General features: G+C 41.6%; 1 protein-coding gene across 3 annotated transcripts in view; it reads left to right on the top strand.

Moving 5' to 3' along the window:
- nr5a2 (nuclear receptor subfamily 5, group A, member 2) overlaps nt 1-25,672 on the top strand; it is a 101,006-nt gene that overhangs the window by 37,207 nt on the left and 38,127 nt on the right. For all 3 annotated transcript variants that reach the window (XM_046392603.1, XM_046392602.1, XM_046392601.1), the window contains 3 exons: nt 1,137-1,255; nt 5,004-5,145; nt 13,026-13,741. In XM_046392603.1, coding sequence (XP_046248559.1) covers nt 1,151-1,255; nt 5,004-5,145; nt 13,026-13,741 — 963 coding nt within the window. In that variant the 5' untranslated portion in view covers nt 1,137-1,150. The remainder of the gene's footprint in view (nt 1-1,136; nt 1,256-5,003; nt 5,146-13,025; nt 13,742-25,672) is intronic.

Here is a 25,672-nt window from a genome sequence, read left to right as displayed (position 1 = left end):
CTCGGGAGGCGTCCAGTTGACAAAATATTTCCACTTTTACAGCCACATCCACTGAGGTTTTCCTGTTTGATCCTGGTTGCTTTTTTTATGATTAGAATCATAAATGCTTTTGTAAGTGTTGTAAATGTCAAGCCTGGCTGTTTGCTTAGCGCACACAGTCTTATCAATGCGAGTATTCCTAATAAGTAAGGCGAAGGGGTGGCTGCAATAAATATATCGCGATAATATTCGAATCGCTTGAGCCCTAAATTTTAATAAAAGGAAAAGAGATTTTTTTTTTTAATTTTTTAAATATCTTTTTAACTTGCAGTATATTTCTGCGTTGTCTTTGATTACTCGTCTTAACGAATCTGCTTTGGAAACAAGAGAAATTATCCTTACAAACTATATTGGCGACATGCAAAAAAGAAAATATATATTTTTTCTCCAGCATATGCACAAATTCACATAAATGTTGGATCTGCTTTTGCACCACGAGAACACATACAACAACAACAAAAAAAAAAAAAAATGAAAGAAAGAAACCAAAGCGATTGGTCCATAGCACTGCGAGTTCTTCTTCTAGAGGGAAAAATCATATTGGTTCAAGTTGGCTTTGGATGTTTTTCTAGCTCGCCTGCAGAGATAAGGACTTCTCTGTGTGTCTTCATTTGTCTGTGGGCGGTAACATTTTCTCCTCCAATCCTTAACTCTAATATCTCTCCATTTCCCCCAGCGATTTCACGACTTAGATGCATGCATATTTATGAGGCTCACTTTCATGCGCTTTTCTTTTTTTTTTTTTTCTTGTATTTTTTGGCTCCCGTCTGCAACGAATGTAGAAGAGAAGGCGGTAACGAGGAGAAATAAATGGTTGCGTCCTTTTAACTCATTCCAAAATTCATCGTCTTCCCCTCCTCAAATTAAGCCTCTACGAAAAGTCCAACTGAACTCTTAAAAATATATATAAAAAAAAATCTCATTCAGTTGCGTCGCGTGGTTCCCCGTGGTTCATCTTGATGGATGAAAGTGGGCTTTTGGAAAAGAGATTGCTCAGCACTAAAATAGACTTCTCTCTCTCTCTCTCTCTCTGTGTGTGTGTGTGTGTGTGTGTGTGTGTGTGTGTGTGTGTGTGTGTGTGTGTGTCTCATCCGCAGCACCCCAGTTAAAAATGATGGACTACTCTTATGACGAAGACTTGGACGAGATGTGTCCCGTGTGCGGAGACAAGGTTTCAGGATATCACTACGGACTTCTGACCTGCGAGAGCTGCAAGGTTAGTGCCCTCACTCTCCCCGGTGGAACAGCATTACACCATTACAATACAACAATACAACTGCCACACACACACACACACACACACACACACACGGAAAAGCGTACTTATGTTGACCCGTGTCTGCGTTCATATTTCTAGTGTCTAATTTTGAGGTCTCAGTTATGTGTAGTCGCCTGTTTAGTGCTGTTATAAGTTAGTGGAGTGAATCAAAGTCAGTCTGTGTCAAGTTTACATTTTGCAGTATTCCTCTAATGAAGTCAAAGCTGATATTTTTATTTACTTCAGTGTCATTATTGTTCTTGAATGCTGCTGCTTCAGCCACAGCATATTCCACACACAGTGATAACTCCAGCTCTTACATGTCACTACAGCTGCTCTGTTTCATTCTGTTAACCTCTCTGTTCATCTGTGGAAATGCTTTTTTTTTTCTTTTTTCTTTGACACGGTTGGCGTTTAGCCGACATTCTTGTCCAGAGTGACTTGCAGCAAGTGTAACTGTACAGTAAAGATTCAGTTCCTCTTCGTTAACATTACAGGAAAATCAAAGGTAAAGAGGCCAAGGGTCAAATATTGTTGTGACAATTGGTGTAACAAACCTTTCCTGTGAATGGCAGGTGATTTTGTAATGACTTGGCAAAAGAAACAGGAGTTTAAAAGCATGCAAAGGGTTTTTGTAATTTTTGCAACCACCAAAGATGAAAGATGGGGGAGGAGGATTCAACACAGGAAGTAAAGTATCCTGCACAATAACACTGACTCTGTTTGTGCAAGCCTGTATACTAAACTCTCATCACAAGTTCATTAAGAGAACAGCAGTATTGTCCGGTTGCAAAATGTTTCCAGGCACGAGTTAATAATGAGGCTACTGCAAAGCAAACTACTGCTGCTGCTCATCTGAGCTCAATCAACGACCTGTTTGTCCCTTTTTGCCTCTTTCCACAGTTCTCCTCGGCACTGAGCTAATAGGCATCATCCAAGTCTTTTGTTAGCCCAGTAAAGCTGTCAGCACAAAATTAAGCTATAAGACAAATGTCTTTGTGTTAACACTCTTCAGTGTAAAATTGCAGCTCACAGTATTGATGCCGCAGTGCACATTTCTTGCCTATGTGGTCATTATTCAAAGCAGATGTTATAGATTTTATCCCATATTATTGACCTTGAGATGCTCAGCACTTGCTTGAAGGGAGACGTCAGTGGCATCACTGCTGCTTTTCAGCCTCAGCACAGGCTTTTCCTTGTTTAAAACATGTGTGTGTGCGTGCGTGCGTGCATGATGTAGATGAAGAGGTATTTCATAAAGTGCTGCATATCCTTACTGAAACATGAATAATATCAATACTTAACCGAAGCTCATCATCGATTGTCTTTGAAAAGCAGGCAGCATATTCAGTAAAAGTACAATCGTCAGGGCTGGACTGATAAATCAGTTTGTTGACATGTTACAGGCTCATATTGGCATTAAATATCCCTGTGTGTGCAGTGCAATCCATCTCCAGAGTAATGGAGGTTCCTCCCTGGCCACGGCTTCATAAAAACTGGAAAAACCAGCAGTAATATTTTATTGTTAGTTTTCTATTCAAATGAAAATACCTGGTAGCAAATTTTGCAAATACTTAACAATTTCAAGTGAGTTTTTAGATGGAATCCACTTTTATTTGCAAACATCCTCCATACCGTCCGAGATCTATCTCAAAAACGCAGTTCATTCAGGTCAGATTTTTCCAGCTTTGGTCGAGTGTCAGTTTTGGGCTGACACACACACACACACACACACACACACACACACGTGCAGAAAGAGAGAAAGAGTGAAGAAAGATTCTTTAACCCCCTTTAATCCTACCAGCACCCTGAACATACACGCATATTTACTCTACAAGCGTAGACACACACACACACACAAGCTTTTATTCACACATGCAGACAGTGTTAGTTCATACTACTCAGCAGCCCACATAAAGTAAACACAGTACTGAATTATACCTGTTGGACTAACAACAACAGGCTGAAACGAACATCTGGGAGAGCAGTCGCAGAATGACTTTATAATCCTAAAAAGTACCAACATTACAACCAGCTAGTATGAAGAGGATCAAGGGTCAGAGCCATAAGGCCCAGTGGACATATCAAAATATACATATATAATGTAAGACCTGCAGAAATGAAAGTAAAATGAGCAAAGCAAGTCGAGGTCAAAAGGGTTCGTTGTTTTAGACAGAACACATATTACAACAAGTGAGCAGTTTGGAAGACACACCAGAAGATGAATGTGAACGTGACATGAATTCTATTTTTCCCTGCTTCTTTGATGGACTTACAGACCAGCGCCGACATGTAGTAAAAGCAGTTTCCTGTTTGCTCTTTTTTGTGCAGAGACTTTTTTTTTTTTTCTTTTTTTTGAGGATGGAATTTCAAGGTCAGGAATGCCCAGTTTCAAAATCGTACACGAATAGTTTGTATTTGCACAGTTTCGCAGATTATTGTGATGATGTCAGATTGTATTTTAATTTCTGACACATTTTCAGGTAAACAAGAAACCTTGCTGGTTTTCTTCTTCTTCTTTTTTTTTTAATGACGACAGAAACAGACACAAGTTGCTTGCAGCAGTTCACCCACGAATGAAAATGAGCCCTAACGAGTGCTTACTCTTGGTTAGAGCTGTCGGTCAAATGAAAGCTTTTCACTTAAATGTTGTCTGCGTAATCTCTAGGCGTGATATTGCGCGGTTTTTGAAGCAGGCTACAATCCAGTTTGGTTCAGATATTTATAGCACACGCTGTACACTAAATGGAAAATTTGAGAGAAGAAAGTTCTCTCTACAGCATGGATTTTTTAGCCCTGAAAAGTCAATAATCCAAAACCGAGTGCAGTGGATTTATTTTATTTTATTATTTTTGTTTTTAACAGATCAGGCAATGCAGATTGTCAATTAAATTTGTGTTTGGCCTGATATTGACAGCAGCACATTCTTTTTCTTTTTTTTTCTTTTTTTTTTTAAAGACTAGTTTTAAGGATTCTCCTCCTAGGTTATGGATCTAGAATACGTTAATAACATCTTCCCTTCGTTTGATTTTCACTGCTGCTGCTTGTAATTAATTCCACGTTGCAGGTATGAATCTCTGTAATCCCGGAACTGTGAATTATGGATATAATTTATTGGATCTTTTGGACTCCTGTGCTCATATTTTCAATAATTAAGTGGAGAGCTGGAAAGATGCTTTCCCTTCTAGAGTCCTTACATGAACAGAAAATATCAAGAATAGTAATGTCATTTTGACAGGACACAATTTTTATGTCCTTTACAAAGTATTTTATCATGCAATTAAAACACAAAGTGAGGCAGGCAAAGATTTCAAGTGTTATTTTAAAATGATGACTTATTTATGATACCAGTGTAATTTTCTGAATAATTCTCTTGTGTGGCTTAATCTGAAAGAATTACAAACACTCAGTTTTCAACATCATTTTATAAAAACAAACTTCCTGAAAAATCCTGAAATTTGTTTCATTTGTTAAAGTGTGTTTTCATACCCTGCTTTGTGTTCTGCATGTGTGTGTCCGTAAAGCATCAAGACATCAATTGGAGTACAGCTTTCAAAACTTCACTGTGTGTGTGTGTGTGTGTGTGTGTGTGTGTGTGTATCCATTAAGCCTATCCCACTCCATCTGTCTGGGAGTGTGAATGGGCCAATTACCATCGCATTGCAGGGGTCAAGCGGGTTGACGTCTTAATTGGTTCTCTCCGTAGGGCTTCTTCAAGCGCACCGTCCAGAACAACAAGCGCTACACATGTATAGAGAACCAGAGCTGCCAGATTGACAAGACCCAGAGGAAGCGTTGCCCGTACTGCCGCTTCCAAAAGTGCCTCACCGTCGGCATGAAGCTCGAAGGTACAGCAACATGTTTACATTTTTGCAGTTCAGGTGTTTGGCTTATGACAGAATGACTTTACAAGTTTGTTTTTTTTTATTCCTGATATTTTGCTTTTACAATTCAGTGTGTCCCCAGCTTAAACATGAGTCCACAAATGAGATTCGTCTAACCCAGGGAGAGAAAAAGTTCTACAACGGCTGAGTAGATGATGCATAGACGTCAGAAGTTTGGGTTTCTTCAAAATGCAACACAGAGGAAGGGTTTTCATGTCCAAACAGTCCTTGATTGTAATAGACTGGCCAGTGTTGATTTCAGTGTCTTCTCAAGGGCTCTCAGACAGAACAGATGGCTGTTATTAGCACTGAACACGTGACTGTCCAGTAACCAATGGTGATGAAGAGGTATTCAGATACCTCTGCTCAAGTAAAAGTAGCAATATTGCAATATAAAAATGCTCCATCGCAAGTACAGAAGCCTTGTACTGAAAAATGCAATGCAAGATAAAAGTCATATTATTGGCAAAACACGTTTAAAGTTTCAAAAGAAAAGTCTTCAGAAAATGTGTAGATTACTTTGATGTTGCAGGTGGTCAAGGTGGAGCAAAGTTTTACTACTTTATATACAGGTGGACGGTTAACAGTGCATTATATTTTACAAGCTAGTCAAATATCAAGTGACTACTTTAGTTACAAAGGCTGTCAAATGAGTGGAATGGAGTAAAGTGGACCATATTTATTTCTGAACTGACGAATAGAAGGATAAAATAGAGTAAATACTCAATTAGAGTAATCCAAATATATACTTGGGTATGAGTATATGTACTTCGTTACATTCCACCACTGCAACATGGCAGCCAAATGCATTAGACATCCTGCAGGCTCATTTTCATCAGAAGTCTTTCATAATCTTTTTATTTAGAGTGCACATGTAGACTTTGTGATATCATGAGTAGTTTACCACGGATTTGGTTCATTCTGGGGTCTCACAGTAAACATTGCTCACTAAAATATGATGTAGAGCTTAAAGTACACATCTGCAGGAGTGGGGAAGCAGATCCAGGCTGTGTTATTGCACTCTGGGTGCTGCATCATATATTTCTAAAGATATGATGCCTGTTTGCAATTACTGTTACTAAAAGCTGAGGGAAAGTGAAATGACACAGCTAGTCTTTTTCCATTCATTCACAGCTGAACACAGCTAATCGTAGCACATTAAGGTTTTTGGAAACTCGGAGTGAAAATATTCTTCCAAGAACAATTTGCATGTGAATAGTTTCCTTCCCAACTGAGATGTCCACTATTTTTTTTAAAAAAAGGTTAATACCTGTTCTGACATAATGATTGCCTGTATGAGAGGAGATTGTATTTATTTAAACATTTAACAATGAATATCTCAGCAACATCTGCTCTGAAAAAGTATATCTCGAACTGCGTAAAGTGAAACCTTTCATTTCTACCACAGTGTTGAAATCCAGCATTGCTTATTAGTATTTTAGATGGGGTTACTGGGAGTTGGGGGGTATCTGGTAGCTGCTTTGCACTTAAACTTGCCAGACAGAATAATAGATAAAATATTAAACTTGGCGGCAGGGTGAGAATGGTAATGATGATACTTTTGGCCGGCCGTTTCGAGGCCTCTTTGTTTAATTTGAACGCAGCTCAGAAGCTTGTTCAAACATGCCTATACAGAAGTGACAGGACGACAGGGCAAGAAACAGTCTTCCAGTGTCCAAAGATTATATTTAAAATCAACAGTTTTACCCACACACGAGTTAACAAGTTTTATTCTGAAGCTGCTAATTTTGGAGTGAATAAAGTAACCTGAAGTTTTAATGTGTTTAACGTTTACAGTGTGAAATTTTGTTAAGTAGGATAAGTCACGGTGTTGTCTTTTAAAAACGTAAAAAAGTTGTTTTACCCCATGAAGGTTTTTTTTTTTTTTTTGAAGAGTTTTGCTGCTATTCATACAGTTTCGGCCTAATATTGAAACAGAACTCTTCACAAATTTGTAATTTAAACCAAATTAAAAATCCCTAGGCCCCCGAAATGATCACATAAGAGAAGAGTTACATGTTAAGGAAATAAGACCCCAGGAGGATAAAAGCACAGCAAAGACTGCCTAGCCAAAATCTTTCCGGAGGCTTCTTTTCCCTTTACCTGCCATGTGTGGTGTACTTAATTGCTGTTAATTGTGAATGGCCGCTGGGCATAATGTCCCGGCCTGTCATTTTCCAGCTGACACTGGTGGGGTGGGGGTGTCAGCGTTTGATTTGTTTTTCTGGTGGTAGCTTTAAGCTCGGGGGCAAGACGGGCCCTGCAGCACTCTGTCAGGGGCCAGAAGCTCCAGTGGGCGACTCTTGCCACAACCGGTAAAGACGTCCCATGCAGGAAGCCTGACACCTCAGAACTCACACTTTGTACGCACACACGCATACGCACACTCGGCTCTCCCTGGTAAACACATACATATATTCATGAGAAGACCAAAAAGGTGTTCAGAAGGCCACAGGCAACAGGGAGAAGCTGTCAATTGATCCAAAAATAAAAAAAAAAGTGTGTACAAAAGCAGTGAAAGAGGAAAGGAGGTTTGGGGTCATGTGCTTTGTTATTGCGATCGTTTCATTCCATTACTCAGCAGCTTGCAGCAACATGTGAAGAAAACCAAAATGTGGACAAAACATGTGAGGGGAAACTCTGAAGTTGACTCAAAGTGTAATTCTTTCTGTATTTGTTCGACTGTTTACTTTTGCCTTTCTAGTGTTGTTCACTGTCTTTCCTGTTTGTTGATAAGCCTGCCAACCAATGGGACAGTCTGTACAGTCTGTAAATTTGCTGTGAGGGTGGAAGCAAAGTTGAGGTGGACGAGGTCGGATGGCAGACTGGCACATATCGCTGTGACATGTGACTAGGGACCGCTCTTATTATCTGGAGCTGATTACAAAATAGAATTAGTTAAACCTCGGCGATGTCTGCGTCAGCAAAAGGAAAACTCTGCAGAGCCATGTCATGTTCTCCTCTGTGTGCTTCTGCCACAGGGTAAATAACTTGCCTCTGACCCAGTGTGTAACATTTAAGATGTGTTTTTCAAAATAAAAGAACCACTTTCCTGTTGTTGCATTGACTTTGCAACCTGGTAGTGGTAGACACTTTGTTTTTAGTAGTCACAAATTTAATCCCCAAACTTATGTTAATCTGGGTGTGAGTGTGATCTTTAACTTTAATTTTACCAGTCCTGTTGTTTATCTTTAATTGTAATTATGAATTGTATTTGCTTATAAAAAGATTAAACAGGCACACTCTGTCTTTCATATGCACAAACAATGATGGCAGCCACACATTTTGCTTCTTGGTATGCGCTGTAGTATCTCAGCTAGTGTTGACTCATTCAGAAAAAGAAGAAGAAAAAAAAAAAAACCCATCCCACTAAGCTTTGACCCATTAGCACGTCATTCACCAAAGCCGATGAAGCGTGCCATATCTGAACAGCTCCCGCTGGTATGATTTTCTTTTTATGCTCGCTAGAAGTTGCCTTGCATCATATGCTTCACTGAGCTGCCTAATATCTCCTTCACTTATGTATCATCTTAAAGGCAGAGCGTAACAGTGGTGTTTGTGATTCTGTGAGACACTCTTTTTCCACCGTGTGCTGGTTTGTGAGGCAGAAGTTGCATAATGTTTTAAAGTAACCTCTGAAAATGAAAGCTTATGACAGCTGACACACGACAAATGGCCGTGATGAATGACATTTTAACGCAAACGTCGTGCCGCTTTTGTCCTCCACTGATAAAATGCTGATTATTTGTTATTATTTGTCCAGTTCCTTTTCAGTTTTTAGATACTGCATGTCAGATAATATTTATTTTTGTGTGTGTGTTTAATCTCAGCTTGATTCAGAGCTGACCAGACAGGATTTACCTAATGATTTAAAAGTAGCTTACTTTGGGATCAAATCTAGCTCAAAACTTTTCTTTTTCATCATTAAATGAATCACACGGGCTTCCTTGTGCATCACTATTTCCAGCAATTTCTATTTTTTCATTTCAGTTAATCTCTCATGAATCTAAATTCATTAATTACTAAACATGCAAACCCCCTACAGAGCAGTTCAGCACAAATTAGCGACACCATCTCAGTGTTTATACATTCCTCTCTGTATCCCTCTAGCTCCACGTTTTATTTCCTCCCTGTCTCCATCTTTCCCGCTCTGATTTGTCTTCCATCAACCTCCCTGCACCTGCAGTGGAAACCTGGGAGCTGTCCCATTACTTATGCATAGGTATCATAGGTATTCATGTGTGTGCATGGGATAGGGCGCATCCGGAGCAGGGGCCGGGGCCCCGACATGACAAACAGGGTGTCAGCAAGGCTCCGCGGGACCCATTAATATGCCGGCGGCCGACAGGGATCCTCACCTACGCGCACTTAATATTCCTGTATATTAAACAACCATAAATCAGAGGCTATAAGCGCTGAGAGCTGTGTGTGTGTGTGTGATATGTTTGAGCACGTTAGAGGCTATGTGTGAAGGATGCTCTGTGTTTGTGTTTATACATGTTTGAGATTGTGTATACATGGGGCACTGGATACTTTTGGGAAACAGAAATAAGGTTTTGGTAGGGTCGGTTTGTGAATTTATGGATGTGTGTGCGCCTGAGTGTGTTCTGTGTGAATGTGCTCTCAGACAGTAAGTCAGAGGAATTCAGAGTGGAAGACAGCGTCAGCCTTTTAGCCTTTCAGCCTGGCTTTAGCCCCAAAGCTTCTCTGCTAACTCGCAATATCCCTCAGCTCAGATCTTCTTCACGCTAATAGAAGTTTCTTCTCTATATTCAAACAGTGTTCTTCTTCCCTGTGATGTTTTGTCTTATATGTTCATCATCTTCTTGGATCTATTTTATATTTTCAGTTTACAGGTTTTTTTTGTTTTTTTTTTAAGCTCAGTGATCAGCTACTCTTGGATAACTCCTGCCAGTCGAGCTGTGTGTGCAGCACTGTGGTTTTTTTTGCTTTTTTTCTTGTATGTCGATAAAGTCTGAATTTCTGCTTGTGACCTACCATCCACCCATTTTCTATACCGCTTATCCATCAGAGTTGAGGGGGGGCTGGAGCCTATCCCAGCTGACTATGGGCGAGAGGCAGGGTACACCCTGGCCTGGTCACCAGTCAACATGTGACCTACCATTAAGTTAAAATTTTTTACACCGTGTAAGCTTATATGATCTTTCATTATTGCTGTCTTTCATAAGATATAAGACTTCTTTTTTATATGCAAACATTTACAAATTACTACTCTAAAAGCCGCTGCTTTTTGGACAGAATTTTAACCTTCTAAATTTGCAGGGTCATATGTTTGAACTTTGTCATCATACTCTCAGTGCTGCAGCGTCAAACCCATTAACATGACTCCATGTCAGTCACACACGCATTCATCTTCTCCCCCAACACAGATGCATGCACTGTCCTCCTCCCCTCTTCCCCTCCCCCCCCTCCATATTAATCTTTGTTACATGCATGCAAATCACCTTGTTTAATTAGAAAGAATCAGCGTGTCTATGTGAGTGTGTGTGGTGGTGGTGAGACCTACATCCCCCAGTCCTGATATTCATGATGTGATGTGGGTCCCTGGGTCCGAGGCAAGCAAGAAGGCAGTCAGGGCCTAATTTTGTTTTCCCAGTAGGGCCGACTATTAGTTTCTCAGCTCATTAATTACGCTGTTGTGGAGAAATCATTAATAGTTAAAGTTGCCCTACAATAATGTATAATGGATACATTTGGCAACTCCTGATATTTCTTTTTTTTTTTCTTTTTTTTTTACACACTTTGATGTGTGTTCATTTTGTTAATGGTCATGATAATCCCTGAACCTGAAAAGTGGGCACTGACCTCAAGTATGTTGGGAAATGGTCGTATATATGTGTGTGTGTGTGTGTGTGAGTGTGAAATCACTGTGTATAAATAATATAGCGTTTGAGCTGTCTGGAGTTCTGTAAAGTGACGGATCATTTGGCCCTCTGCCACTTCTCCCTGTGATCTGGACCAGTGTGTGGCATACTTTCCGTGTTAGCCAGCGTGTGTGTGTTTTCTTTAAGAATGTATGAGAACAAGTCAGCATGTGGGTGGGTGTGTGTGTGTGCGTGCGCGCATGCATGTTTATATGTGTGCATGCGTGTCTCCCCACTCGGCTCCTCTTGCTCAGATCAGTGACAGACACTTTTGTGACGGAGGTCATTAAAATCACTCCCAAGGCAGCTCGGAAAGTGTGTGTGCGTGTCTGTGTGTCTCTGTGTGTCCCTCCTTTCCCCAAAAAATTCCAACCACCTCCACCCCACCCCCTCTTCAATTTTCTTCTTCTATTCTTTCATTCATTCCGTGAAGATGAGCTGGAATGGACCCAGACTGACTTGTCATGTTATTCCCTTTGTATGATCAGGGCAAGTCTATGTGCATTTATTTGCATATGCAGTTAAGTTATTTGAGTTTCTTTTGAAGAGAGAACCAAGATCTTATGGAATAAAATGAAAATAAGTCTGTAATATTCTACAGTATTGGTATAAGTGAGTGTTTTTCTGTTGCGTCGTCTCCCAGACGTCCGTTAGCCCGTTGCACGCTGGGCTCGCTGAGCCTCGTCAGAGTAAGAGGTAATTAAGTATGAATAATTAACACCAGCGGCCCCCGACTGGGAGACAGCAGAGCAGCTTCCCCATGGCAGCAGTCGGCTAGATCACACATGGTCCTCATAGAAGTCCACTTTGTGCCGGGCTTGTTCATTAGAAATACCCATAGCACAGACTAGTTGTGATCCTCACCGCAGGGTCCTACACTGAAGGGGGGAAAGGGGGATTTGGCAGGGGGCATGTTTGGTTCATCAGAAAAAAAAGGTGCAATTTAGTTATTGTCAGCCTTTTCAGCCTTTGGGCATTTTTTTTTAAAAAGAAAAAAGTTTCTGCTAATGAACAGTGACATTTCAAATCTTTTAAATATTGCATAATCATGTAGCATTTTAAAAGCTGTATTTTTGGAAAGAGACTTTTCTTTGAGTCTACACCAGTATCTGGCTTTTGAAGTGTGTGTTTCCTGAGGGGTAGACTGAGATAGCCAGCTGTACAATGATCATTTAGCAGAGCGCTTCATAGAAGTTTGTGCCTCTGGTCAATGAGTAACAACACTATCTGTTCAACCTGTAGGGTTTAGAAGTCAACAGGTAAATGTTAAGTGTAATCACCACAGAAACACCTTTGCCCTATATACAAGCTACAAATGTGGAGTTCACTTCCATAACACCATGCTTATATCAGAATCAGAATCAGAAAAGACTTTATTGCCATGTAAGTGAAGAGGTTTCACATTACTAGGAATTTGTCTTGGTGATTGGTGCATACATAGAACGTAACAATAGCATATAATTGGAGAACAAAATAAAAATAAAAACAAAATAGAATAAGGTAACACAAAATAAAATAAGTGAAATAAATATTTTTCTGGAGGTAGTCTAAAAGTGAGGTAGTGCAGTTTGGAGTATAGTGCAAGTGGGTGAGGTAAACAGTGCAAATGAACAGCAGGTGGACAGTGAATGAGTAAAATCAATTGCTAAGGTGCAGGGCAGCATGTTAGTCAGTTGGTGTTCAACAGTCTAACAGCACAGGGGAAGAAACTGTTCTTGTGGCGTGAGGTTTTGGTCCGAATTAACCGTAACCTCCTGCCTGAAGGAGGTTATATATATATATCCATATATATATATACATGGACGAATCTAAGTGTGAATATACCAAAAGGTGGTTGGTATTGTATAAGACTGCCAAGAATGAGTACCATGCATGTCAAAGATTTGCATGCCGTAGAGCTAAAATTATCCCCTTCTTTTCTTGTCTCCTTTCTCATCTCTCTTCCTGTCTCTTTGTCAGCTGTGCGGGCAGACCGCATGCGTGGCGGTCGCAACAAGTTCGGCCCGATGTACAAACGTGACCGGGCCCTCAAGCAGCAGAAGAAGGCGCTCATCCGAGCCAACGGCCTGAAGATTGAGGCCATGACCCAGGTGATGCAAGCCGTGCCCACCGACCTCACCATCTCCTCAGCCATCCAGAACATCCACTCTGCTGCATCCAAGGGCCTCCCACTGAGCCACCACGCCGGCCACCACACTGGTCATCACCACCACCACCACCACCACCACCATCACAGCACTGCCCTGCCCCCCACAGACTACGACCGCAGCCCATTTGTCACTTCGCCGGTCAGCATGGCGATGCCACCACATGCTGGCAGCCTGCAGGGCTACCAGACAGCCTATGGACATTTCCAGGGTACGCGCACCATCAAGTCCGAGTACCCAGACCCGTACACCAGCTCGCCAGAGTCCATCATGGGCTACGCCTACGTCGATGCCTACCAGTCAGGCTCGCCACCTAGCTTCCCTCACCTGATCGTAGAGCTGCTTAAGTGTGAGCCAGACGAGCCGCAGGTTCAGGCCAAGATCCTGGCCTACCTGCAACAGGAGCAGGCCAGCCGAGGCAAACACGAGAAGCTCAACACCTTTGGCCTCATGTGCAAGATGGCCGACCAGACACTCTTTTCCATTGTGGAGTGGGCACGCAGCAGCATCTTCTTCCGTGAACTCAAGGTAGGTTTGCATGATCCAAGTGACGTGAGGGAGTTTGTCCGAATGTTTGAAAAATTTTTATGTTATTTTTTTTTTTGAGACTTATTTTTACGGTTTGGGCTCTCATTCCTATCAGTTATGATAGCATCACTGTTTAAGCTTTAATTCTATTTGCAGCTACTCTGGAGGCCTTTAATAAATTATCCTTCATTTTGTTTCAATGCTAAATCTTTCACCACACTGTTATTCATAATTGACAGCACTTTACACAGTTCATGAACATCATCTGCTCGATCTTTATCTTCAACAGGCCTTTAATCTTCCCCTTTTATGCACTGGCTCAACACTAAGGCAGAGTACACAGGGCTGTGGGTGGGGTGGAGTGGGGGTGGTGGGGGTGTCTGCTCGTAGCTGCCACTACTGTCTTTACTGCCTGATCAAAATTCAGCAGCCAGCTGTATTTACTCAGTGTGTGACACGTTTTGGCTATGGGTTGTGAAAACTTTGACTTTGAGCTTCAGGCACTTTTCATATGAACACGGTCCTTGTCTGATGGTTTTATGTGAACTGAAAACTGAGTACCGCCCATCTCCCCTTGAAATATTCTTCAGATCTACATGGCCCATTAGCATATTGTTAAAAAAAAAAAAAAATTTAGAGCTGACCACCATCAACTCAACTATTGCTTTTCCCTTTAAATTTCATTTTAATTAAGAGATTTATTTAACCTTAAGTTATTTGTGATGGACATGTTTAACAGCATTTTCACTGGGTATATCTGCCAAATCTACTAAAATAACAGAATTTTATCCTGGTAAACACTGTATCATCTGTGAAGGTTTAACACAGTCAGACCCAAATGACCAATACTAACCCTCCACCAATGCCTCACTGTAAAAATGTGATGATTCCCGCTTATTCATCACAGAGCCCAGGGGAAAGTTTCCGGTTTGTAGTTTGTGCGCTCGCGGCTTTATTTGCTCTGAATGAAGGTTAATGTTCGGAGTGACATGAAAGGGGTTTGATTAGTCTCTGCTTCACCTGTTTTTCTTCCCGTTGTCTGACTCCTTTGTCTGTTTGTTTCACATCGCATAGCCAAAGGCTCAGATGCATATTAATGGGCCCCAGCCTATTGCAAAAATTCCCTCCAAATATTTAATATTATTTTGTTTTCAAAGGGGAAAATAACACATGAAATAAATGTAATATTAAAACCGGAGCCAATTACAACACAGACAAGAGTCCTTGAAAAACACATGTTGACATTTAGCATGCATCATGTCCCAGCTATTGACATTTTCGAGGTCTGTATTTGCTTTCAACTGGGGTGCACGGTGCTGCACTCATATATGCACACTCATACACACACACTTGCAGGGTGTGGCCACAGCTAATAATTGTGTATGGTTTGCCCATTAACTTTGAATGATCATTTTTGCTCCACTGCAAAGCCTCTCTGTTTTTCACACCCTCATCCTAATTCAATTATCTCACCCACTTATGCTTGTCACTCCCTGATTTGCTGCTGAATGAAATGTCATTATGTTTGCCTAATGACTACCCATATTACTAGCGCTTAATAATAATTTTAATAGTAAGTGAGCTGTGTGCCTGTTACAAAGGTAGAAAACGACTGCACGACAAACATCTTCCTGTATCCCCAACTGCTGCCCCCCACCCCCACCCCAAAGGCCTCTCCTGCTCCTGTTGCACAGGCTCTATTGGTTTAGGGGAAGTGGGAGCATATTTCACTTATGTGAGGGAGATAATTGAACAACCCCCCCCAAGCTCCCCCAACCCGCCTTGTTTTTGAAGAGCCATCTAAAACCCAAGGGGGATTGAAATATAATGTGCTAGCTGTGGCTGTGGCAGTTTTTCCCACACAGTCCTCTCTTGCTTGCTTGTTTCTCATTAGTTACTGGGAGGTAACTGCTGAGCCAGGCTTAGCATCTGTGTTGGTGAGGAGAATAAGTTTACCATGAGGCAACCAAACTGATCAGCTTTATGGATTGTCTGACACTTTGTTGTGGTACACACTTGAGAGTTTTTTGGGTTTTTTTTTCAGTTGAGCTTTATTGCTTTGATTGGTTCATTAATCATAATTGCAGGGTGTGTATACTGTGCAATGTGTGTGTGTGTGTAAATGTATTGTTATTCTGTTCTGATGTCGGATTTTATGTGTTTGCTGCTGCAGCTCAGCATTGGTTTATGTAGAAAAAAAACTCACCCATGACCTCTACCCTCTCCACTTTATCTCCCTGTGAATATGCCTACTTTGTCTTTGTGTGTGTGTGTGTGTGTGTGTGTGTGTGTGTGTGTGTGTGTGTGTGTGTGTGTGTGTTTTCATGCATTGTAATATCATGCATGTTAATGGCCTTGTACTGCTGTAGCATGACAAGCATTGCCAAAGTTAGGGGGTTAATTTCCATAGATGCTAAAAACGTACACACAAAAAGGTACAAACTACCTGCTACAAATGATGTGTGTGTCCCATGTTTTTATCATACAAACGCTTGTTCCATTAAAGATATCACGTTTTTCAATCCACCTGACCTTTGACATGTCCTGTTAATATAGATCTGACTCTTAGATAAGAGGTCAAGCCTGGGACCAGAGAAACAGGAAAGGAAGCAGAATTAAAAGTTTGTCACAGGAGCAGTGCTGCGCTGTAGGAAGCTATAAATACACTTTCATCTCTCTCTCTCTCTCTCTCTCTCACACACACACACACACACACACACACACACACACACTCTCTCTCTCTCTCACACATAGCCACATTAAGACACAGACACCGCTCACACATAACACACAGCCCCTCTCACTATTATTAGCTCTGTAAGAACAAAAGAATTTCTCTGGTAATAGAGCCAAGCTGGGAGGGTGTGTGCGAGGCGTCTGCCAAAAAAAGCGTTTAAAGATTTAGTTTCCATAAGTTGGCCTCGGTCACGGGACTCATAAATATTTAGCCGTTAGGAGTACCTTTTCTAAAGAGCTCCCTCCGTTCGTTTCCAATGCCGGTTCTCTTTCTGGGAATGAGGCCTGATGAGAGGGACGTTTATTTCTAACACCTTGGATCCCAGAAGTTGGTGTGGGCTCTTACCGCCAAGCATACCCCGCTCATGACTGCTTTAGCACATCGTCAGTTAAGTCAGGTCTGGTGCACTGGTTTTGAAATCAGTGACTCAAACTCTAAAATTTTGAGAGAAGCGAAGGTGTGTGTGTGTAGAGATGTGTTTGCACTTACACATAAGCCTATTAATTTTTCACTGTGTGTGTGTTCTGAGTTTATTCAGCCTTTAACATGAGTTCCTAAACACACAGTTGTGTTTTCCAACAAATATTAATGCTGTTACAGATGCAGAGTTAAGTCAGTTGTTTGTACCAATGAACCTGAGTTGCCACTCATTTCCCCTCTTTTTTTTTTAATTAAAAAGAAATATGCAAATGGCTTTGGGGAATTCTTGAACTCTTTATTAAAAAATGTACATTTTACAGATGGCTGTTTTTGATCTGATTTAATGAGTTTGTGTTGTGGGAAATGTTTTGTAGGATCAGTGTATGCTTCATTACATAAGCATGTTCAACGGTATTTTAAAATGACAGTGTACAGACTGATATCTTTAAACATTTATTTCAGTTGTATTTGTGAAACCATGAGTGTTGTCAACCATGTTTCACAATTTGAATAATGTATATGAACGTTTTTCATAAGTCCTTGATCCCATATATGTATATATATAAGTGTGTGTGTGTGTCTATTTATGTGTATTTGAGTGTGTTCTAAGTGAGGGAAACACATGTGTTTGTCTCTCAGTGACATTTGCTAGCACAGGGCTGTTGCTCTGCCACCCCCTCCCATCCTTGTCCTCCCCTGTCCTGCCATGAACCCCTCTCCGTCCGCACTGGTGCCAACCACCGACCGGGAAACTTTGGCCATTAAAGGGCATATCTACTCAAAAAGCAGGCATCTCTTCCTCCATGAATTTCGCGATTGGTTGATCGTAAACATTCCAGATAGCAGTAAGAGTAACCTGGCTTAAATAGATTTTTTGCAGCCAAATGGATGCAGCGTTTTGAGAGTTTTAAAAATGAAAAAAAAGGAAAAGCAGAAATAGATGGCGCAGGATGAAGGAGATGGGACAAATATTTCATAATGAAGACTCATACATGCAGTGATCATAATAGATCATCAACAGTTTGCACTGTACATCCCAGAGTATATGAGTGTGGAAAATGTACACTTAACTTAGCAAGTTAATTGACATAGTTTACAAAAAAAAGGATGCATAAAAAAGCAAAACAAAACAAAAATATCAACAACTGTCTTTGTAAGAGACTTTACGGTAATTTACCAAGCTTTTATGGTAACTTACAGTTCAAGTTACTGGATGCTTTCTTTGAAAAACCCGTAAAGCCAGCCTCCTTAAAACAGATCTTCCAATCTTCCTGTTTGTGCCGAGTATGAGTGGACGACTGCTTTGACATCTGCATCAACGCTGTTTGTGTGCGTGTGTGTGTGTGAGCGTGACTCATTCTGTAGCTGCTCCAGCGCTACCCTGTCCTCCATTGTTCCAGCAGTGGGATGGCTGGCTTGACTCCCACCACAAACACAATGAGAGGGAGAATTTAGCAGGGCAATCGGGACTATTGATGATTCATATGTTTATATCTTACCTTCCTACCTCTACTCCCTTTTCACCGCACCCTCCTCCACCACCCCCTTCCTCTCTGCACCCTTTAATAAAGAGGATGTGTGTCTGGTGCTGGGACAGTAAGCACTTTTGTATGCCTTGTCAACACATAACACACAGAGTTTGATGAATAACGGAAATGACCACGTCAGAAAAGATTTTTAAGAGATCCAGTAAGGTCACTCCAGTTCAGCCACATTACATTTTAAAAGAAAATAGACCTTCACATCCTTATTTCTGTGTTTCCCTTTAACCTTATACCCTTGTGTCACTTGTGCTATCACTGCTGCTGCTACAGATTTACTACATGTCTCAGAATGCCTGTCAGCAGCACCCAGAAATTAAACACGGACATACAGACAGTTTTTTGGATTCATTATGTTTCTGCCTTTACATTTTCTCTGACACACAAAACTTCAGTGCAAAACAGAGCAAAATGGTGTGTTTAGAACAAAACACAAACGCTCCTCAGTTCTGATCTTGATTGATTTTGAACCACGGTAGTTCAAACTCAATCCATGGCATATGAATGCTCACTTATCCATGAATGAATGCTCGGTTGTATGCTGAAGATGACATGTTGTTAGAGAACCTGTCTTGAGTCAAATGCTTTGTAACTATATACGTATATTTAGTCCATCCACCTGATAAAAGTGTAGAGAGAGGAAAACATCCATGACATTCTGAAATGTGGCTTCACTGTTTATTTTAGTCCATCCAGGGACAGTTTTTTTTTTTGGGGGGGGGGGTCCAGACAGGTTTTTGTGCTTTACTGTCTCTTTCATTTTTTATTTTTTATTTTTTTTGTTATGTCTCTCTGCATGTAGCGGGAATGGCAAAAGCAGAACTGAGGGCCATTAAGTTGAGAAGGAACTGTATTAGAAGTCTTGTTCCCTGGGAAAGCTCCCAGCTGAGATGGGACGACCATATTGGATAAACAGATGGCTGGGGAGAGGAAAGGACAGGCGAGGAGAAAACAGAGGTGAAACAAAGAGGGGAGATGAGAGAGGAGACGAGCAGAGGAGGAATGTAGAGAGAATGGTGGAGAGGGATGGAAAGCGAAGAGAATAACAAATAGGAAGAAGTGTGGTGAAAAATGGTGATGGAGGAGAGGATACTAAAGCACAGAAGATGAAAAGAAAAAGAGATATGAGAGTTAAAGGAAGTCAATGGAAGGCAGGATGTAAAACATAGAAGACGTGAGTTATTATTTAACTGGTGTTCACATTCAGGCAGATCAAAGGCAAAAACATTTTATTGCAATATAAAATACAGACTCTTGTGCACACATTTACACAGGTACACCTGCTCACAAGCCATGCTTACACCACCCTGAGTTTGGTAGGGCATCCTGGTGCATTAGGGGTTAAAGATGCTGATCCTGTGGCTGCAAATTTCATGATTCACATCCAACCTTTGTTGCATGTCATCCCCATCTACAGCTCTTCATATTTTCTTTCAGTTGTCAGCTATTTTATGTCAAATAAAGGTAGATATGCTAATAGTAATAATAATTAAATAATGAATATAAAGAGTTGAAACATTTCATAAAACTACAGTGCTGATTTGTTTACTTTGAATGAAATATGGGGGAAAACTGCCATTGAAAATCTGCTCTGAAACAATTTCATTTCTTTTCAAATAATAATTGTAATTTATATATGAAATTAATACATTATTTTTGACATTTTTAGACGTTTTTATGTGCTTTTTTTTCCAAACACATTCTTGTTTACTTTTCTGCACAACATAACATCATTAACCACAAAATAATTGTGTTGCAGAAAGAAAAGAAATGAAACAATATGTTGAAATGTTCAGAAAAAATGATGGTGTGTTCGGTTGAGTTGAGATAAATTTACTTTGCGATGACAAAATCACAACAAATCTGCCACAAACACTGACTCTCCTTCACCACTTTATTAAGCTCCTCTAAGTGGCTACACATCACTGAGTCAATCCTTGGGGTGGAGCAATAGGTACGTGTGTGTGTGTGTTTTGGGGGGGGCCCTCACACCTGAATATTCTCCACTTATAGATTTACCTGAGAGAATAATCTCGGATCCTCTGAAGCGCCACACATCCGCTCTGCTGCATAATTTCAGCCCCTCCTCACCTCCCCTCCATCTACATCCATAAATATTACATGAATTTACTTTGGTGAAATTATACTTACACCAGCCACCCGCCCAGTTCAGACTGGAGGGTCTTTTTCTACAGTCTTAGTTATCCTCCTCATACACACACAGCCACACACAGCTGTCCCCATGCATGCGCACACACACATACACCTTTTCCATGACCTATCCAGGAGCAGTTTAATTTTCAAGGTGCAACCAAGTGTGTGTGTGTGTGTGTGTGTGTTGGGGGGGCTGATTGCACCTTTTCTTTTTTTCTTTACACCCCATAACTGAGTGGAAATTAATAAGCCGTTTTAGGTGTGATCTGTGAACCCTGGGAAGTGGTATATCTATACCACCTTCCACTCACACAGAGATTCAAAGCCTCGGGCTGCAATGTCTGTCTTGTCATAGAGGTCAACAATCCCCCCCCAACACACACACACACACACACACACACACACACACAACAACCTCCCCTCCCAACACCCCGATCCTGACAAACTGCAAGTGTGATGGGGTTGGCGGCCGCACGCAGTTGGCAGAGATTTGTAACCGTGTCCCTGGTCCATTGCATTTGAATTATTCGGCAGGCTGTGCTGCACCCCCAAACACACACACATACACATACATCCCATAGCATGCTTGCTTTACCTTAGCTGGGAAGGTGTAGAAAAGGACAGGGAGAGAACAAGGGATGCAGGAGAGGAGATGTGGAGTTTTGATGAGATACAGAAGGAGTAGAGAGAGAGAAGCAGACTGTGATGAGATTGAAACTAATAGGCACAGAGAGAAAGAGAGAGGGAGTGAATGATTTAGAGTGCAAAAGTGACCATGAGAGAAAGAAGGGACAGAGTCAGAGATGGAAGCAGACACAGAGAGAGATATCGCAGTGAAAAGGGAGGGAGGGAGGAAAGAAAGAGTTGACCATGAAAGAAAGAGAGAGAGAGGAGATAATGAAGGACAGCCAGAGAAGGACAGAAAGAAGGAAATGAGGAAGAGAGGAAGATGGTGGGGGGTTAAATGGGAAGATGAACAAGAGGTTGTGAGAGGCAACGACCAAGGGCAAAAGAAGGAGGAGGAGGAGGAGCAGGAGGAGGAGGAGGAGAAGGGGGTATGGTGAAGGACAACAGCGCAGGGTGTGGAGGGGGTGAAAAGAGGACCGCTAGGTTGGGGTTGGGTAGGGGTGTAAGGGGGGAACAGGTGGAAGGTTAATGGGCCTGGAGCGGATCCACCAGACGCTCTTGGGCTTGATATATGGGCCCGGGGCCTGGTGCGGGGCGTAGGCTTTCAAAGATATATTATTTCATTTGAGGAGCAGCACCATTCTGGCCGACAACACTCCCCCCACACCCCCTCTCACCCCCCACTTCCACCAACAACCCCCCACAGCCCAGCATTTGTCCAGTGATAGATGACACCCCCCCCCAACCACCACCACCACCACCCCATCACACACATGCACAAATACACATACAGTATTGCCCAGTACAGTATGTTTGTTCCCAAACAAATTGTTATTGTTGTAGTCTGGAAACTAAAGTCTTCTTTCTTTCTTTCTTTCTTCCTTACCTTCCTCACCCCATCCCCTCTGTTATTAGTTTGTCTCCTGGGCTGTAGGCAGGCCTATGGCCGCCTGTGTGTGTGTGTGTGTGTTTTTTTTTAAGTTGCTATTTTAGTGGTAACAATATCTGTTTGATCAGTAGCACTGGGTAGGAGCAGGTTTGTGTGTGTGTGGGGTGGGGGGGGGACTTGGATGGGGGTTCACAAAGGCCTCTTTTCATTCATAAATTATTGACCATTGCGGAAGACATCACTCTTCCTTTTTCATAAATACTGTAAAACCTCCTGATTTTTCTTTTTAGTACAACCAATACAAAATGAAAAAAAAAAGTCGATTTTTTTTAAACCTGTTTTAGACACACAGTGTGTGGCCAGTCAAAAAAAAAGAGCATAAATCAGCCATAAGAAAGACTGTTCTGTAATAGGAAGTCTACAGATTGGAACCTCCCGAATGTGTTCCTCCTACTGAAGTGTACCATAACACGGCACTGATACCATGAGGCACAACCCATACTGGTCTCACAGGTGAACTGTTAGTGTTTCAGAATGATACTGGTATTTCAGAATATCCTTATTCCACCGTGTACAACATGCCAAGATAGCAATTGCAGACGTGTGTCTAGTGTGACGCTCTTATGGTGTAATCTATTTTTCTGTACATCACTATTTATTTCCTGGCATAGCCAAAGTCTGCTGATCTGACAAAAATCAAATTTTCCACTGTTCTCCTTGTGTCCCCTGATGGTTGTACACTAAGCTTTAAGATGCAGCTTTTCCAAATACTGGAATGGTCCCGTAGGTCCAACCCCAGGGGACTGCAGGAGGCCGGAAGGAAGAACAGGAAACTTGTTAAAAGAAAAGATTTAAGGTCGTCGGTCCCATAGGAGCGACAGCTATAAGGAGACGACGGGGGTTGGGAGGTTTTAGCATGCGCAAAGTCTGCTCATCTACTTGTTGCTTTGATGAGGGATGAAAGGCTGTCATGAGGTACAAGTTTACAGAGCTCCAAGCAATGATAGACTCAACTGCCCTCAGCAGCATTTCCCCTTCCTTGTACTTCTTCATCCACACTCCTTTTTTTTTCCCTTTTATGCTTTCGCTGTTTTCAACATTTCACTGAAATTCTCACTCAGTATGTGAGAACAGGTAGGCAGTACATTTGCTTATAGAAACTGACAAAGCATTCACATTGTTGCAGGGATCAAGTGTCTGCACCACGACCCCTGAACCTGTCGAAATGATGTGTTTTTTTTAACTTCCACTTATCTTTATCTTTCTCCATCTCACCCACCTTTTCACACCTCTGTTGATGAAGCAGCAAAGAAAAGCAAAAAAAAAAAAAATTGCCTCCACTTCCTCTGTAGTTTTTCATTTTCAAGCAAGTTAACACAGCCTTATTCGCATTTGCGAGCACTTTGGGCATTCGGCGGGAGAAAGAGCAGGTTGTGTTTAAGTCTTGTTTGAGGACGATCAGGGTAAAAGCCTTTTTTTATTGGCAGGTCATGCCGCTTGTTAAGACGCTGACGCAGCTGACTATAGGCTGTGCTGTTAGCCTCGGTGGCCCCGAACTAACATGGCTGTTGTTTCACAAGTTGGCAACAGTCAGTAAAATCAACAGGGAGAGGGAGAAAGAGCAACTGAAAGCAGTGAGAAAGTGGGAATGAGAGACAAAGAAAATAAAGAAAACAAAGTGGATATTGGGACTTGATTTAGTTGGCTGGGCTGCTAACAAATCAACTCAACGGCGTGCAAACACTTTGCACACTCCACCAAAGTACAAAGCAACTTTCCCTCACCCCTCTTCTACCCTCTGCTGTGCTTTTAGTTATGAGCTGTGTTAAATCTTCAGCTTATGCAAGATCCTTTCCAAGAGAGCCTCCCATCTGACACTCGGCAAGCAAAAATGTGGTGTTCACAGTTTACTACATGAAAGGACAAATTAGAAGTGATCTCCTATAAAAGTACTGTTACCTGCAGGCCGGCTGGTGATTGAGGGTGGCAATATGTTGTCAGACCAGTGGTAAATATACAGACAGAAGTGCTGGCACTTTGCTTCTAAATAGCTCTGGACTATAGGGTTTCCTGGAGGTCAGAGGGGACGTGGTGTGGCTGCTGCAGCTTTACTCCGACCCTCAACCCCTAAACTAAACTCACCGGACAAAACTATGCAAACCTGTCAGCTAATTTATCTTCCTCTTTTACACTTGCCGGTAATTCATCTTTGGAAAAGACAAGGTTTTGAAAGCATCAAGGCACAAAAAAAGGGCTTTCAATTGAAATAAGAAACCAACAGTTGATTTGAAAGAAGCCATATTTGATAGTGATAATTGACAGTGACGTCCATTCATATATTCACGTAATGGGATTTTTTTCCTGGAAGAGTGTACATTTATTAGTCATTTACTCAATTTGAATAATGTAATTGAAAACCAAATAATATGCCTGAAAAAATGTCACTAGACAGTAATTGGCTGGCAACACCAGCTTCTCTAATTCATCTTAGGTAAACACGTTGAGTTTAGAGTTGTTTTGTGAGGAAGCATTACTGGAAGAAAATGCATTTTTCATTTTAACAATGATTTGAGTAAAATGTCCTACGATTACAACAAATACTGTGTAACACAACGCTTCAAATGGCTTTATAAGAAAAGTGCCTCTAGCTTCTTATGTTCCAATGTTGCGTGGCCTCAATTATCTGCATGTAATCCAGGCTGCCTAGAGGTTGTGCCTGTGTGTGCCGCTTTCGTCACTGTGCTGTCAACAGTTGTCCCCCAACGTCTATTTTTGATGCTTATTTATGGCTTGCCTATTCTGGACAGGGAGTGGGGAAGTATGGGGGGTCGGGGATCCAGGAGACAATAGATAAGACAGTAGTGGGACACAGTCGACAGCTTGCCGTCTAGTTTTACACTTAAAGAGTGCATGGGTATTTATATTCAACTGGGAAAGAGGGTGATTGAATTTGCACGGCGGTGACTGATGCATACATTTCATAGGAGTAACACTAGACATTGTGGTTGTGTTGTGACGACGAGCGAGAAATTTCAATGGGGCGGTCAGCGATCCAGCCAAGAAAGAAAATGGCTTCGGCCCCATTGGTAAAGTAGGACAAAGACACCTGTTCCCCGTCCCCACTTTAAGTGTTGCTTTCTTTGCTGGTTTTAATATTACTCTTGCTCTCCTTATTTCTTTCACACTACGACGGGACCTTTTATTGCTCTCACATCATTCCCTCTTCCTCGCTACTCAATCTGTCAATCTCTTTCTCCATTTCCCTCGAAACATCATAACTGCAAACCTGGCACGAGCCACGGATAAATGATTCCACACATGTGAAATAAAGGCATGGCACTAACAATAGGCATTACAGTCCTGCGTTCTTTAAGGATTGCGCCCTCTCAGAGGGGGATAAAAAGAGGCTTTTCAAGCAAGCTGAAACAATGACGAGCAATAAACTAAATATGCTGAAGGGGGACTTGCTGAGAAGGGTGTCGACAACACTGTTAAACCTCTAGAAATGAACCAGGGATGCTGAACAAAAACCAAAAAAGGACAAGGTTTTCAGGTGGCAAGCC

This window comes from Scatophagus argus, chromosome 6, assembly GCF_020382885.2.
Source record: "Scatophagus argus isolate fScaArg1 chromosome 6, fScaArg1.pri, whole genome shotgun sequence".
NCBI classification, from domain to species: Eukaryota; Metazoa; Chordata; class Actinopteri; family Scatophagidae; genus Scatophagus; species Scatophagus argus.
The sequence above is the reverse complement of the archived record's forward strand: the minus strand, read 5'-3'. Positions and strand labels throughout refer to the sequence as shown.